General features: G+C 46.6%; 3 protein-coding genes across 3 annotated transcripts; 1 reads left to right on the forward strand and 2 right to left on the reverse strand.

The window, feature by feature from the left end:
- Positions 1–1,246: 1,246 nt before the first annotated feature.
- EPUS_09262 (uncharacterized protein) lies at positions 1,247–2,257 on the forward strand (the record flags this gene model as incomplete). Its single annotated transcript, XM_007804157.1, has 1 exon — positions 1,247–2,257. One exon carries the CDS (start codon positions 1,247–1,249, stop codon positions 2,255–2,257), a length of 1,011 nt encoding a protein of 336 aa, XP_007802348.1.
- A 929-nt stretch (positions 2,258–3,186) lies between these two features.
- Positions 3,187–8,681, reverse strand: EPUS_09263 (uncharacterized protein; the record flags this gene model as incomplete). Its single annotated transcript, XM_007804158.1, has 7 exons — positions 3,187–4,283; positions 4,455–5,276; positions 5,372–6,081; positions 6,159–7,760; positions 7,883–8,247; positions 8,300–8,437; positions 8,532–8,681. The coding sequence occupies 7 exons, from the start codon at positions 8,679–8,681 to the stop codon at positions 3,187–3,189; spliced, it is 4,884 nt and encodes a 1,627-aa protein (XP_007802349.1).
- A 1,481-nt stretch (positions 8,682–10,162) lies between these two features.
- On the reverse strand, positions 10,163–10,790 carry EPUS_09264 (uncharacterized protein; the record flags this gene model as incomplete). Its single annotated transcript, XM_007804159.1, has 2 exons — positions 10,163–10,474; positions 10,539–10,790. 2 exons carry the CDS (start codon positions 10,788–10,790, stop codon positions 10,163–10,165), a joined length of 564 nt encoding a protein of 187 aa, XP_007802350.1.
- Between the last annotated feature and the right edge of the window lie 3,926 nt (positions 10,791–14,716).

Consider the following 14,716-nt stretch of genomic DNA (forward strand, 5'->3'; position numbering starts at 1 on the left):
TTTATTATATCTTTTAAATCTATTAAATAATAAATAAAAAGCACTTTAAATAATGATTTAATTATGTAATTAATCAAAAATAGAATTATTTTTATAAAATATATAGTTCTTTTTAACTAGGCTAGCTCTAATATCATTTTGCTTATTAATTTGCCAAAAAATAGTCAAGAACCTGCTAAGAAAACCTGGCCTAACCCGGCCTAACCCTTAACAAGTTAAGCCCTCTATTTTTTAGGTCTAACCGAACAGCGCTAAGGTTTCGCAAGAGTTTCGCAATGCCCGATACTTATCTCGATTATGCTCGTGTACTGTTCTTCCTGGGCAGCCGCGAAATTGACTGGACAAGCGGTGCTCTTCTCTTGGTTTATTGTTGGCCAGTATGCATGTACATGGCACTGCATGAACGGTCTGTGCTGGGTTCCTTTTGATGATGCTGACATTCACCAAGAGATGGTTCTATGGAGCCCCACAGAGAGCAGGCCCATCTATGAGATCAGACTTTCTTCACCATCGTCACGCTATTCAGCTTTTCGAGGATTTGAAACATCATGGCACATCTCAGGCGTGCCCAAGTTCGCGAACCGCATTTATAATGCGGCTACTTGTCTCGGCCGCCATTCACTGCATCATCACGGACTTCTTCATGAATCAAGACGCGACCCCTGCAATGACAGCTAGCTAGACTGAGGGCATAGAGTGACTGTGGATCTGTAGCCTCAATCCACGTCCAATCACTCCGAGTGATGTATCGCGCAGTGGGCGCTACGATAGCGTGATCCATTGCACGCCGAGTGATGAACCACGTTGGACAGCGAATCATCTTTGTCATCGTTCTCGGGCTTGTCACTACGGGACCCGGGCAAGGAACCGAGCAAGTACCCGAGCAATGGCCTCCTGATGTTTTTCAATGATAGGTCGAAACCACTGTTTTTGTATATACCACTCGAAGGCTAAAGCAGGGTCCGAGACTATGCGGTCCGAGCACTCGGTGCGTGTAGCTATCATTATCCGTAGGTGCTGTGGTCCATATGCAGTCTCGACTTCATTTGGCGATAGGGCGTGGACAAACTTTGACTCTTCGGGCAAATGAGGCTGGTTATGCGGCACCAAATCCTTTGATCAGCGATAGGTCCTAGGCAAAGCTCGTTGGCCGGTGCTCGATTGTCCTTGAGATCTTGAACGCAGCTCATGTACGCTCGCCGGGCGTTCTACCGCGTCGTCTAGTTTATTTTGGTACTCAGTGACCATGGCTTGCCGTCCAGCAGTCCCCTCCCTTTCCCTGGGTCTACCGTCGATTCATCCCCTTCCCCGCAGGCTTGACCAAGCAGCGCGGTACGGACTCGACATCGAGCTTTTTCACGATGACGTACTCGAGACTGCGAAGGACATTACCGGCGTGCATACCGCCGCAGACAGCCAGATCAAAGCCGCTGCGATCATCCGTTTGCTCTGCGACGAACGAAGAATCAGCGTCGTTTGCCTGCAGCCTTTCCGGCACTATGAAGGCTTGAGGGACCGACACAGACATGCGGAGCGGATCGAGGAAATGAAGCTGTGGATTCACCTTGCCGAAATCTTAGGCACGGATCTGATTGGCATACCTTCTTCATTCTTACCTACGACCGAAGCAAGCGGCGACCTTGACCTGATCACTCAGGATCTGTGCGAAATTGCGGACCTGGGCGCTCCTCGAGGCATCAGATTTACATACGAGGCTTTAGCATGGGGAACGTACATTGATACATGGGATAAGTGCTGGGATGTCGTAAAGAGAGTCGATCGGCCCAATTTTGGAATTTGCTTGGACACTTTCAACCTAGCCGGACGCGTGTATGCCGATCCAGCAGCAGCGTCGGGCAGGACCGTCGACGCACGAACTTCAATCGTGTCGTCCCTGGCTCGTTTGAAGCACACAATAGACATCAAGAAGCTTTTCTGGGTGCAAGTGGTGGACGCGGAGCGTCTTGATCAACCTTTGGACAGCAAGCACCGGTACCATGTCGCTGGTCAGCCTGCTCGCATGAGCTGGTCTCGGAACTGCAGGCTATTCTACGGTGAGGAGGATCGGGGCGCCTTTCTTCCGATAAAGGCAATTCTTGAAATTATTCTGTTGGATCTTGGCTTCAAGGGCTGTCTAAGCGCAGAATTGTTCAACAAAAGTCTTGCCAATCCGGATCCATCGACTCCAGAAGAGCATGCCCGTAGAGCGATCAAGTCATTTCGAAGGCTAGCGAGTGATTTTGGCTTTGAGATGTAGTTTTACTTGTTTGGCTTTTGCTCTGTGGCGTTTTCTGAATTGATCTTGTCCCAAATAATCAACTCAGAGGAACATCTTGTGGCATTTTGTAGTATCATTTGTCAGAATCCCTGCGCATACGATACGTATCTGTTACGTATTAGCAAAACTTCCAAACACTGGCCGGTCTGAACATCTTCGACTTGAGCTGGGATGTGGACAGGCAAAAGCGTCAAGCTTTTAGCGCTGCTATCGATGCCGCGGTTGCGCTTCCGAAGCTGAAGCAAAACGTCGAGGCGTTAGAGGCAGAAGTGCAAGCCAAGGCAAAGGACATGATGACGAAAGTCTCTGGCCTTGTGTCATTGACAGTTTTGTTGTTAAATAGATCGCTCAAATCTTTGAAATGATGCTTCAAAATGTGCCCTCTTTCTGCGTATCTGCGTGCTAATTCTGTGCCCTCTTTCTGCGCATTCTATGTGCGCATTCTGATTTTGATGGGGTACAGCTTGGCAAAAGCTCAGCAGCCTTGGCGCCTTAAAGCACTGCTTATTTGCCAACTAAACTCAAGAAGGCAGGAATGCCCGACTTTAGACCAATTAGAACAGTGATTGCCGCGGCCCGCATTTTTAAGCTTACTGCACTTTGCAGCCAATTGATCGAGCTTGGCGGTAAGTTCACATTAGATAGAAGATCAGTCACTATACTTTTTATATAAATCAAATACTAGCTCAGTCTAGGCTCCCAAGGCAGGATACTATAATTTTAAGCCTATCTTCTTAATTTAATTATGCACAAGATCATGGTGGATCTAAAACAAACCTTATGTCTTTTAAACATCCAGAGACCTCAAGATCCGAAGCTTCAGTCTAAATCAGGCATAATGTGGACTCTCTTCCCAATGCTCCATCAATACCATCCTGTATCCTATCGTCAACGATTGTTCATGATCTTCAAGGAGTATGTAACTTCGACAGCTTCTCTTGAAAAAACGCCTTGCGATCCTCTAGTAGGTTCGCATCGATTCTATTACCAACTTGTTGTGCAAACCCAGAAGCCTTTTCAGTTTGCCACATTGCTTGTAGCTCCTGGCACAAATCGACAAAAGATATCCGCGTGTCACGCGAGGAGATTGCGTCCATGGCATGCAATATCATCCGTCGAACAGCGGAAATACGCTCGGTTCCTTCGAAGCATGTCGTATCATACTCGAGCCGAAGCAGCAAGGTGTCGTCATCGACTGCCATACACTCGACCATGAGCTTGAATTTGGCACCCTCACTCCACACAAACTGCGGTTCTACGCCATCACCAAGGGCAAACATGCTCCAAGGACCGCCTTCTCTTTCATCTGCTGTTGAGGCCATAGCACCACGGCGAGCGTCATGGAAGGACACAACGCAATCAAATAATGGATGACCAGGGAGCTGCTCCTGGGGATCGATTTCCAGATGATCGAGCAACTGGTGCCAGGGGATTGCATGTGACAGGGAACGCTGGCACGAGGCTTGGACGGCAGCAAGATAGGAGCCAATTGATGTAGGTGTCCGTTGTAGAGCGACATCCGAGTAGCCATCGACGATGTCTTTCGCGGAAGATAAAGGGGACTCATCCGTGAATGCCACACGCACCGGAAGTGGCTCTAAGAAGAGGCCGACTGCGTGCATATCCGCCTCTGACTGACGATTGATAAATGGCATGCCCAGCGTAATGTCAAAATCGGAGTCATCAGCGCTGACGGCAGCTGCAACCGCGGCCAGGATGAGCTGCTGTAATGTGACACCGGACTGCGCCGCTTGATCCAGGATGCGACGCCAAAGCGAGGCAGACACACGAGCCACAGACGATTTGCCTCGATAGCTCGTCCGTTCGGCACCATTACCAAGGTAGGCAGGTCGAGCTTGTTTCACGTCTCGTAAATACTCAGACCAGAAGCTGAGATAGCAAGGCGGTGATACAGCATCTGCGATCACCCTCTGGTAGTAGGGCTGCACGGAAGGAGGAAGGGGCTCGTTGTGGTAGACAGTGGCCGCTTCATTCAGGACAATTCCTAGTGCCGTATAGTCGCAGATGATATGGCTTCAGATGGCGACGATGGTGTTCTAAGTGATGATAACGCGAACAGGAGGTGCGACCTCGAGATTGAAAGGTCTGTTCAGCTCGAGCCAGACGTTAATGGATCGCATCTTCTCCACACGAGGAGGATATGGCGCCAATATACGCTGCAAGCCCTGTCTGCGATGCTGCACATACCGGCCGCGGAAGACGTCGTGGCGCGCCAGAACCACATTCCATGCATCGATTAACTTTTTCCGGCTGACAGTGTTGGGATCGTACTGGCCGACGTAGCTGACATTGAATGCAGATGAACTGCGGTCCAATTGATACTTCTGCCACCACTCTTTCTCCATTGGTGATGGCTCATACTGGCCGCGACCCTGCTTTTGACATTCAGAAGAATTTGGCCCTTTCTTCATCTTGTCGATTGTACCAGCCAAATCTCTTAGGGTAGGGAGCTCTGCGATCATTCGCACGGTGATATGCTCGCCAAAGACTGCCGTGTGTCTGGCCGCCAGTCGTAATTGCTGCAAAGAGTGGCCCCCTAGCTGAGTGAAGTTCGCGCGAGGGCCAATAGCGGCATCACAAGGGCCGCACTTCAGCACTTGACTCCAAGCAGCTGCGACGATAGCTTCAGTCTCGGTCTCCAAATTCTCCTCATTTTGGTGCGAGTCGGCAGCGCCATCAGCGATTGCCCTGTAGTTCACTTTGCCAGTCGAAGTCATGGGAAGTTTGGCGGCGGCGGAAATATACCTAGGGACTGCGAAGGCAGGAAGCACTTTGCGAATGGTCGCTCGCATTCCGGCAACGTCGGAAGAGGCAGTCTGTATCATACAAACCAGGTCATCGCCTCTGCGTGTGATGGCCACTGCCCGAGCTCCATCGCATGCCCGGAGGACACGCGCCTCCAGATCCTCGAGGTCCACGCGAAAACCTTGAAGCTTGATTTGGCGATCAGCCCGTCCAAGAAAGACTATCTCTCCGGCTTTATTCCAGTGTCTGGAAGGAAGCGTTCGGCATTGAGGTCGGGTTGCCCTATGTAGCCCTGGGCCACGTGTACCCCAGCTAGATATATCTTACCAATCCTTCCAATTGGAGCCAGCCGCTGACGATGATCCAGAATATATATTCTGGTCGATGGATTTGGCCCTCCTATTGTGACAGGTTGATTCGGACGCAGCCGTTTGATGGTAGCGCCGCAGGTCGCCTCTGTGGGCCAGTACATGTTGTAGACCACCTTACGGGCAGCCCATGTGTTGCAAACCGCTTGGGGAACCGCCTCACCTACCATGTAGACCGTCTTTAATCTTGGAAAGTCGTCTGGGTCCAAGACAGAGGCAATGGAAGGAGTAAGAATCGCCGAGTCCACGGTTTTTAAGTGTCCGAATGCCTCTCCCTCCTGTCGCAGAACAAGGGTTGCGCCGTAAGAAATAGCAGAGAACAGTTCGTGAATACTTCCATCAAAGGCCACTGACATGACTTGCGCAACGCGTGTCCCGATCGTCGCAAGCAAGCGGACCTCGAAATCCCGTTGAAAGGCAACGAGTCCTTGATGCGTGCACATGACACCCTTGGGTTTGCCAGTGGATCCCGATGTGAAGCAAAGATAAGCCCTTTCCCATGGCCTAGGCTCAGCTCTTAAGCCGAAACATGTCGTTGAGTCTGATCCAGATTTGTCTACCATCGACTCAATGTCAAGCGCTGAGAGAGCAGTCTTGGGCTTAACGGACAAGGCGTCACTGGTGGTGGCGAGGAAGAATCGGGCGGTGGAACTCTCAAAAAGGGAGTCTCTGTAGTGCTGAGGGTGCGCTTTATCCAACGGACAGTAAGTTCCTCCGGCACGAAGGATGGTGTAAATTGAGATCACCCAATTATTGAGCCATCTGCATGCACTGCGACAACCCCTTCCGGAGTTATCAAGCCTGCGAGGGTGCGAGCGATGCGGCCGGAAAGTCTTTCCAGTTCAGCATAGGTAGTCTTTCGATTCACGCGCTCAATTGCAACAGCAGAAGGGTACTTTGTAGCCGCGCGCTCAAACAGAGTGACTAGATCATCTGTGATAGAAGACCCCGTCGACGCAGAAGAGTTGCAGTTTCCCATTGAGCGGAAAGTCGCGATGGAAGTGGTAGATAAAAGCCCTGAAGCACAAGACTCGAGAGTGTTTTCCGTTTGGCATAGGGAGATTAACAACTCTTCGAGGACTCTCGAAGCAGTTTCCATGTGGCTGCGACTGTAACGTTGGCTGCAGTATTGTAAGATCACGCTGCCATCATCAGTAACGACAGCGCTTAGAGGCAGATTAGTGGTCTGCCTCGAGAACGATCGACCAATCTGCCCCACAGACCCCTCTTCCCATCGTTGTGCATCAGGTTGCATGGCCAGCAGAGGTCCCCTTACACGCGAAAAGCCATTATCAGGCGTCGTCCAGGAGTATCTTTGAAGATGTTGCATGCGATTGAATACATCTCCGACAAAATCGCGTACTGAAATGCTCCAGGATATATCAACCTGAAGTGGTAGTGTATTCACCATGGGTCCAATCGCATCTAACACGCCGGGCAAGGGGTGATTGCGACCGGATACGACCGTGCCAGTAACAGCATTGTCGGAATCTGTGTACAGCCCAAGCCACATTGCCCATGCTGCATGGAAAAACGTGGTTGGAGTGACGTCACAGGATCGCGCCGCGGCCTTTATAGAATTGTGGTGATGGCCCAAAGTGATGCGAATCTCCTCCTTACAAGACCCAGCGCTGTTTGTCGATGCAGCTGGAATGAGAGGCTCGTCTCGCGCTGCAGCGAGCTTGTCTTGCTGCTCAGTCCAAAAATCGTCGCCTTCCGCTTTGCGAGATGACCTCAGCTGATCTAGCGCTACGCAGAGGTCGGAATAGGGCGGCCCAGGTTGAACAGCTTGGCCTGACGCAGCCAGGTGGACCTTCTGCAGGAGAAGCGAGGCAGACCAGCCGTCGATGAGAGCATGGTGAACGGACCAGACAAGTGTGCTTCGGCTGTCAGCAGGCGCTACACCCTGATAATGCACTATGGTGAATCGCACAGCAAGATCAATTACTGCACTAACGTTCGGCCAAGGACGAACTCCCATCTGGCCAGCCGACAACGCATCTTGGTAAGCTTGCGTTTTCGTGGTTGTGAACTGGCGCCAATGAAACTTGGGAAGCATCAAGCAGCCATCTTCTGGACTGCGATATATAGTGCGAAAGATCGGTTCCATATGGAGAATTTGCTTCCAAGCATTCTTCATGCGTGACACCTGATCTGGGCGATATGTCTCGTAGTAGTAGATGATGTTTGCTCCAGGCGCTTCCATGCTGCCGTGCACGAGGGAGATTTGGCTTTCCGACAACTCGGTGATTTCCCTGGTCACAACGCTGGGATCGCATAGCTCCTCCGTCTCGATGGAGACTAGACGTAGATCATCGACCGGTGTAGATGGCTCAGCAAGGCCAATCCTTGAGACACATCAAGCAATGTGTTCGTGGTAGGCATATGGCTTTCGAAATTGGTAATTGATGAGTCCGGAGACACCGATCTTGTCGAAACGACTTCGGATGAGGATCGTCGAAAATCATACTCAGTGACAGAACATCGGCTGGTGTTGTTGCCATGATCATTTTCTTCGCCACCATCATCAATAGATGGCATAGAAAGTCGAGTGGGTGGTGCTGTTATTGCTTCCGAATTGAGTTGTCGGCATTGCTGCAAGAGGTGCCCAATGGAGGGACTTAAAAGAATGGTATCGACAGCGACAAGCACACCACGACTCTTACATTCTGCTACGAATCGAAGCGCAGTCATGGAATCACTGCCATAGCTCGTGAAGCTGGCACTCTCGACCACAGACCAGCGCAGAACATCCAGCACAGCGGCCAAAACTTGCAAGGCCAACGACGCAGCCATGACCAGAGAAACAGGCAGACGGCTTAATAGAAAATGTGACTAGATCGACATTTCAGCAGTCTCGATCATGTAAGAGCAATATCGAAAATACAGTCGCAAACAATCGGCCTTCGAGTGTGGCTAAAGGGAGGGTCAACAAATCGTTGTCGGGTTTCCACCCTACGCTCACATAAAATCTGGCGACAGTTTGTTGATCCGCGCCTTGGGCATCGGTGACCGCCACGGAGAGCTACATAAAGCCGACGAATGGCAGGAGCTAAGTACATGGCGGATCTTCTGGCCTTTGTGTTATTGCAGAGAGGCGTGGAGGCGTAGAGGCTTACCCTGGGGGTGGACCCAAAAAGCTTCGCACCCGTATTGCTGATTTGTGCAGATCGAGCTCTCTTCAGAAACGTATGCAGGCTCAAAGAAGGGCTCTGCATGAGGTTTACTCGACCACTCTCTGTAGCAGCATTGGCTGAAGATCGAGACATGATTGATCTGTACTGTAGTATGGCCATGATACACCCTGCCAAGCTTTTGTAAACCATTGTAGTAGTAATCCATCACCTAAACTGTATTCTACATTAGATGACCATTCGTATACTTGATGGCTCAATCCATAGAGAGGCCCGGTTGACAGAAAATGCCACAAGATGCCGTGGACTGATTGTCATTTTGAGTTTGAACAGAGCCAATGAGGAAGGTCTGACTTCTGCACTGGGACGAGTTGCTGGAATGTGCGAGATCGAGTTCAAAGCGTTCTGGATGCCATGAGCCAGAATGCTCACAGTCTCCTTGATAGAGCCTCTTCGATCGATAGGATGAACATTCTATCCCAATAAGGTGGATGACTGACATGTATAGGGGGGCAAAATGATTCCTCTCACATCTTGCGCAGCCAGTACGCACTCGAAGGGCTACACCCAATATGTCACGTGCGTTTCGTTAGCTTGCTCGCTTGGCAGCACTTAGATTAGCTCTTGCTGCTGCTCGGCAGTTTTCTTCCTCTCCCAACTATGCTAGATTCAATCAATTGCTCATATCCATTGCACAATAGGCAGCAGTTGCGGTGTCTTGCACCTGAGCAAAACTGGAATGTAAGCCGATGTCAGGCATTATCATGCATGTAGTTCAGCCAATATACGCTTCAGTCAATATACGCTTCAGTCCATATACGCTTCAGTCCATATACGGAACCTTGAAGCATATCATGGTGACCCTACCGTTACCCTTAAGAGCATGAAGAACTTCGTCCGCCACATTTCGAAAATTTAGCTGAAGCAAGTTGCTACATGTGTCAGATAACTGCTCGCTGGTTGCCGGACAATAAAACTCAGAATGAAGAACATCAGAAGGCTAGGGAAGCTTTTGAGACGCACAAGGTATAGTGCTGCGCATCAAACTTGGTACGTGACAAAACAATGATGCTTGATAACGGAGTCCGCATACCCAGCCCTCGTGGCCCAGCTGCTTGTGTGAGATGTTGTCGAAAAGGACATCTTTACCATCCTAGGACTTAACGTCTCAGATCATCCCGACTTCGAAGCTGATGATTATTACCAGAGCGCTAACGACAGCGGACACAATTTGGATTGACAGCCACCATCAGTCGCTCGCATAGTGCACCATGGCATCAAGGATGATGTAATTGCTTATGAAACTCCCTTTGGTGCTCGTCAAGAGGGCGGCAGACAGCAAGGCTAGAGATCGCGGTGCAGGTCAGAAGGAAAGCAGACGACCATGCCACGCTTCACAAAAGTATAAGACAGTCACGCAGGACGCAATGAGCTGATGCAAACATTGAGGGCTGCCGAACATAGCGAACGAGGTGTGCATCACTCGTTCCCACCTTTATTCAGTGCCATCTCTATATAGGCGGTATATACGAATCTCATTTGCGCTTGGGTCGCGAAAATGTTTTGTATTGGAGCTTGCTCGCATACCTGACACATGTCACTCATCGCCATAGTCACTAAGCTACAGCTGCCACCCCGTTCGTGCCTTCTTTCTCCTGCTTGGCCAATTCCTGCAGCCTCCCGTTCATCTTCCATGTTCGGATCAGCCGGACGCTGTCTTCCAAGATCTGCTTGGCGAGAGACCTGTAGCCATTAATGATATCGCGCTCTGCCTGGCTTCCGGGCTCGGGGGAGTCGGTCCCCATGACCAGCTCGTAGTAGAGCGACAGATAGGGATCGAGCTCCTCTTCTTCTTGAGATGCTGCATCGCAGCCATACCCCACCATCATCGTGGTTTTGGCCCCGCTCTCACGCGTGGTCGCTAGCAACTGCGGACTTGGGTCAGAGCTGGCTCCATATGGCAAACACTGACCTTCCCAAACAGCCACGTACATAGAGATGGTCTTGGAGAAACACTTCTTGGATCATGCTCTTGCCATTCTTCGCGTGCACCCCGCCATCCCCGATAACGATCTCACGCACAAACGCGTTGCTGCCGCCAGACAACACGGTGCAGCTTTGAACGTGTGCTGCAAACTCGCCCGGATGGCGAGCGCCGCGCTTCACTCCTTGCCAGAGCTCAGCCTGGGTAAGTCGCTCTTCAGGAGCAACCCCGCGGTTGGCAGACAATCGTGTAGCCCACATTGTACGGAATGTCTTGGGGGAGGTACATTCGCACAGGTACATTCGCACAGGTACATTCCGCACAGGTACATTCCGCGTTTGGGTCTTGGCGGGTATTGCGTCATACAAATTGCTAGTAAATTTGCCTATCATAACCAATTGAATGATTTGAACTTCCTATACAAAAAACCACATTGATATTGATGTTGCTTTTACTTCCCAATTAGGAAACAAGTATAGAGAACGTGGTGTTGCAGAACTAGCTCTATCCCTGGGCCGCTCCGCTTGCTCCGCCCCTGCCTCTGGCCTTGCCTCTGGCCTTGCCCTGCCCTGTACCCCGTTTTGGCGCCTTTTCGGCCTCTAACGCCTTCATTGTAGGCGCTCTCTTACGCCCAGCTCTTGATTACGTCATCGCTGCTGGCGCTGTTGAAGGAGGGGGTATAAAAGCCTTATCTATAGCTTCTTCTTCTTCCTCCTCTTTTCTTCTTCTTCTTCATTCCCAGGAGTTGGGAAGGACCGATCAACTATAGTGGTAGTGGTGGTGGTGACAGGGATAGCGAGGCTGTTAGCGGCAGATCTATGAGGGGGATATTAAGAACGCTCTCCACGTTAATAGGAGCTATAGAAGAAGGAGGAGGAGGAGAAGGCCCTGCGAGGGGTATTGGCCCTAATAATAAAGCTGCAAGAGCTATACTAGCATTCTGGCGTACCTCTCAAGCAGCGGCTTACTCTTTATTATTAGTGTTATGTTCTGCTGCCTTAGCTCTTGTTATAAGCCGCTTATTAACCTTGTTATAAGTTTTAAACTAACGTCCTTATAAGGATCTCTTAACAATATCTAGTATTTAAATATAAAGGTTATTATTACTAAGTTCTTAAGTAAATTTAATAAAACCTTATTAAGCTTAAGTTGCTACGTTTTTGTAATGTTAATATATTTATTTTATAAGATTATCTTACGCCTTTATAACTTCTAGACTAAGCCTTATTATTTAAGTCTTTATAAGAGATAAAAAAGAGTTTTAAATAATTATACTTTAAGGAGGGGATAAAAGTAATTTAGTAATCTAATATAATAGTAACTAGTTAGTTATTCTAATAGGCTCTCCTTATAATTACTAATAAGAGTATAAAAAAGAGTAAGGGATTAGTAAGCTATTTGTTGAGAATGCATGCCGATCAGCAGACTATATGTTACGCGGAAGGCCGTGCAACAGGGTAGGGAGTGCTATAGAAGCAGGAGAGTCACGAAGAAGCTATGGAGGGCAACTGTATGACTGATGTCGAATGGTATGGTGATGAATGGATCTCTAAGTGCTATGGAGGCGAGGATAGAGATATGACGCGCAGGGCGCTAAGCCTGCCCTAGCCCTCAGCCCTAATGCCCCTTTAGGCTATAGGGCAATCCGTGTCGTAACACTATAGTCTGCACTATTTGGCTATACACGTACAGCCAAATATTGCCCGGACAGGTTATTCCTAATCAGGTATAGTGCAGGATTTCATGTGCTGATGGCACAGGATATACCACGTGATCCATGCGCTAGCAGGATCTGCACTTGGTGTGCAGATGCACTGTGATCTCACTCTACATGCAAGTTGTGACCGTTGATAGTGTCGATAGCTGTTCCTAATCCGTATACCCGTTCAACACTATTAAGGCATACTTAATAAAAATAATATTTATAAAAAAGGCTAAATCAAAATAATATCTTGTAACTAATATAGATATCTAATATAGCTTAAAGTAAGCTATCTTAATATCCTAATCTTATAGCTTACTACTTAATAAATAGCCACTAAATAATTTAAAACATTATTATATTTATTAGCTATAAAAATATATATAAATCTAGTATTTTAAGTAACTTACTACTTATATAAGCTTTCTTCTTATTTAGTTCTTGAAATCTTGTCTTAATAGTCTTTTCTAGACATTATAATATTTTCTTTATACTTATATTCTTATTAAGGATCTTTATAGTCACAGAATAAATGTTTTTAAAGCGCTAATTTTAATAACTACTTAAGTTAAAATAAGTATAAGTATAAATATATAAAAAATATATCTCTTAAAGACTTTAGTACTTCTCTAAGTATTTAATTTCGCTTTATTTAAGCTTTAAATATAGCTTTATTTAATATATAATAAGCTCTTCTTAGGTATAACTTTTAACAAAATATTATAGAATATCTCTAAGCTCTTTACAGGCCTCTTTTTTGTAACCCTTATCTGCTAGCTACTTATTACAGCACCTTCTAAGATAAGAAGGTTACCTGAGTTATATAGCCTAAAGCTAGGCACTAGGCTTAGACACTAGGACAAGACTACTCAGATAATTACTTATAGACAGCTAAGACTAAGCATAATTAAGGTTGCTTACTTTTGCTTACTATTAAGTACTACTAAGTATATATAGGTTGCTTATCTTTATTTACTATTAAGCAAGACTAAGTATACAAATCTCTTATTTATATAAGCACGCTCTTTTTGTAAATAATTAAATAGTTCTTTTTACTCTATAATTAATTTATATTATTAGCTTATATTTTTAAGTTAAAGACATCTTAATATTATTTATTATACTTTTTATTTTACCTAATTAATTTACTTAGACCTAACTTGTAATAAAACTTATCTTAATTAGTTAAGGCTTAATACTTAAATTATTACTCTTAAGAAGAACTTAATAGTAGGTAAGAATTCTTTCTAATTGCCTTATATAGCATTAATGTAAAAGTGTAGCGCTATTTCTAGCTCTTGATTGACTTGTTTTGACTAGCTATCTGCTGAGGGATGATACACTGTAGTATAGATTAGCCGAGTGCCAGCTAATTCGAATACCCTCTTCTATAGTGCGGCGGTGAATTAAGCATCTTGATCAGTAGTAATAGTGTTGGGTAGGCTATAGCCCCTTCTGCAGAATACGTTATATCCTAGAGGCATTTAGCCTAATCCTTAGCTGACTGTGCCTTCTTCCCTGTTTTAAAAATAACGCGTTTTAAGAATTGATCTATAACAATAAGTATTATATTATAGCTATCCTTAGGGGGCAAATCAGTAATGAAATCTATTGTTAAAGAATAAAAAGATTGTAAAGGCACTAGAAGTGACTTTAATAGCGCCGTAAAGCCTATATAGCGTGGCTTATTTATTCTGTAGCCTATGTAGTAATATATGTAATCTAGTATCTCCTTGCTTATCTTAGGCCACTATAGACTAGCAAGCACTTTACACAGCCTAGTATAGCCGCTGTATAGCTGATTATTATGTACAGCCTTGAGCATAGCTTTTCTGAAGCTTCAGAGGATAATAAAGTGCGGCTTAGCTTGCTGTGTGTTAATTCGGACTAGGTCAGACTACTCTCTTGATAAAGGAGGGCATAAGGCCTATCAGGCAGTTGCTAAAGGTTAGGAGCTGATAAGGGCATAGCCTGGAGCTGCTTGAATAGCTTGCCAAACTCTTTCTTGACTCGTACGAAGCCAGGTAAGCTCTGCGTTATTTAATCCGAGTAGAATTATGCTAAGATAAGCTTGCTTCTCTCCTCCTTAGGTTAGTGCTAGCTATAAAGCGTAACTAAAAGCCTAGATAGAGCGTCCGAAACTACTATATCTTGATCTTTCTTATAAATAACAATCAAATTATCCTAATACTAACTTAAGAATATAGCCCCTATCCTTATTAATAAGTATTCATCTTAAGAGGAGATTGCGTATATAGTGATCTTGCTGCTAAGATTATTAGATTCGCTTGATAGTCAGTATATATAATAGTCTTTGTTTGCTTAATATATAAATTTGTAGATGCTTAACTACCTATATAAGTCTAGATAGCTCCAGATCTATCAGCTAGTAGTTGTATTTAGTAGGCGTTAAGCACTTTAAGAGAAAGATAATAGGCCTTAGCATTATCTTTAAGGGCTTAAGAGGGTCTTTAGCTTCCGTAT

The sequence above is a fragment of the Endocarpon pusillum genome (genome assembly GCF_000464535.1).
Source record: "Endocarpon pusillum Z07020 unplaced genomic scaffold scaffold288, whole genome shotgun sequence".
Classification (NCBI taxonomy): Eukaryota; Fungi; Ascomycota; class Eurotiomycetes; order Verrucariales; family Verrucariaceae; genus Endocarpon; species Endocarpon pusillum.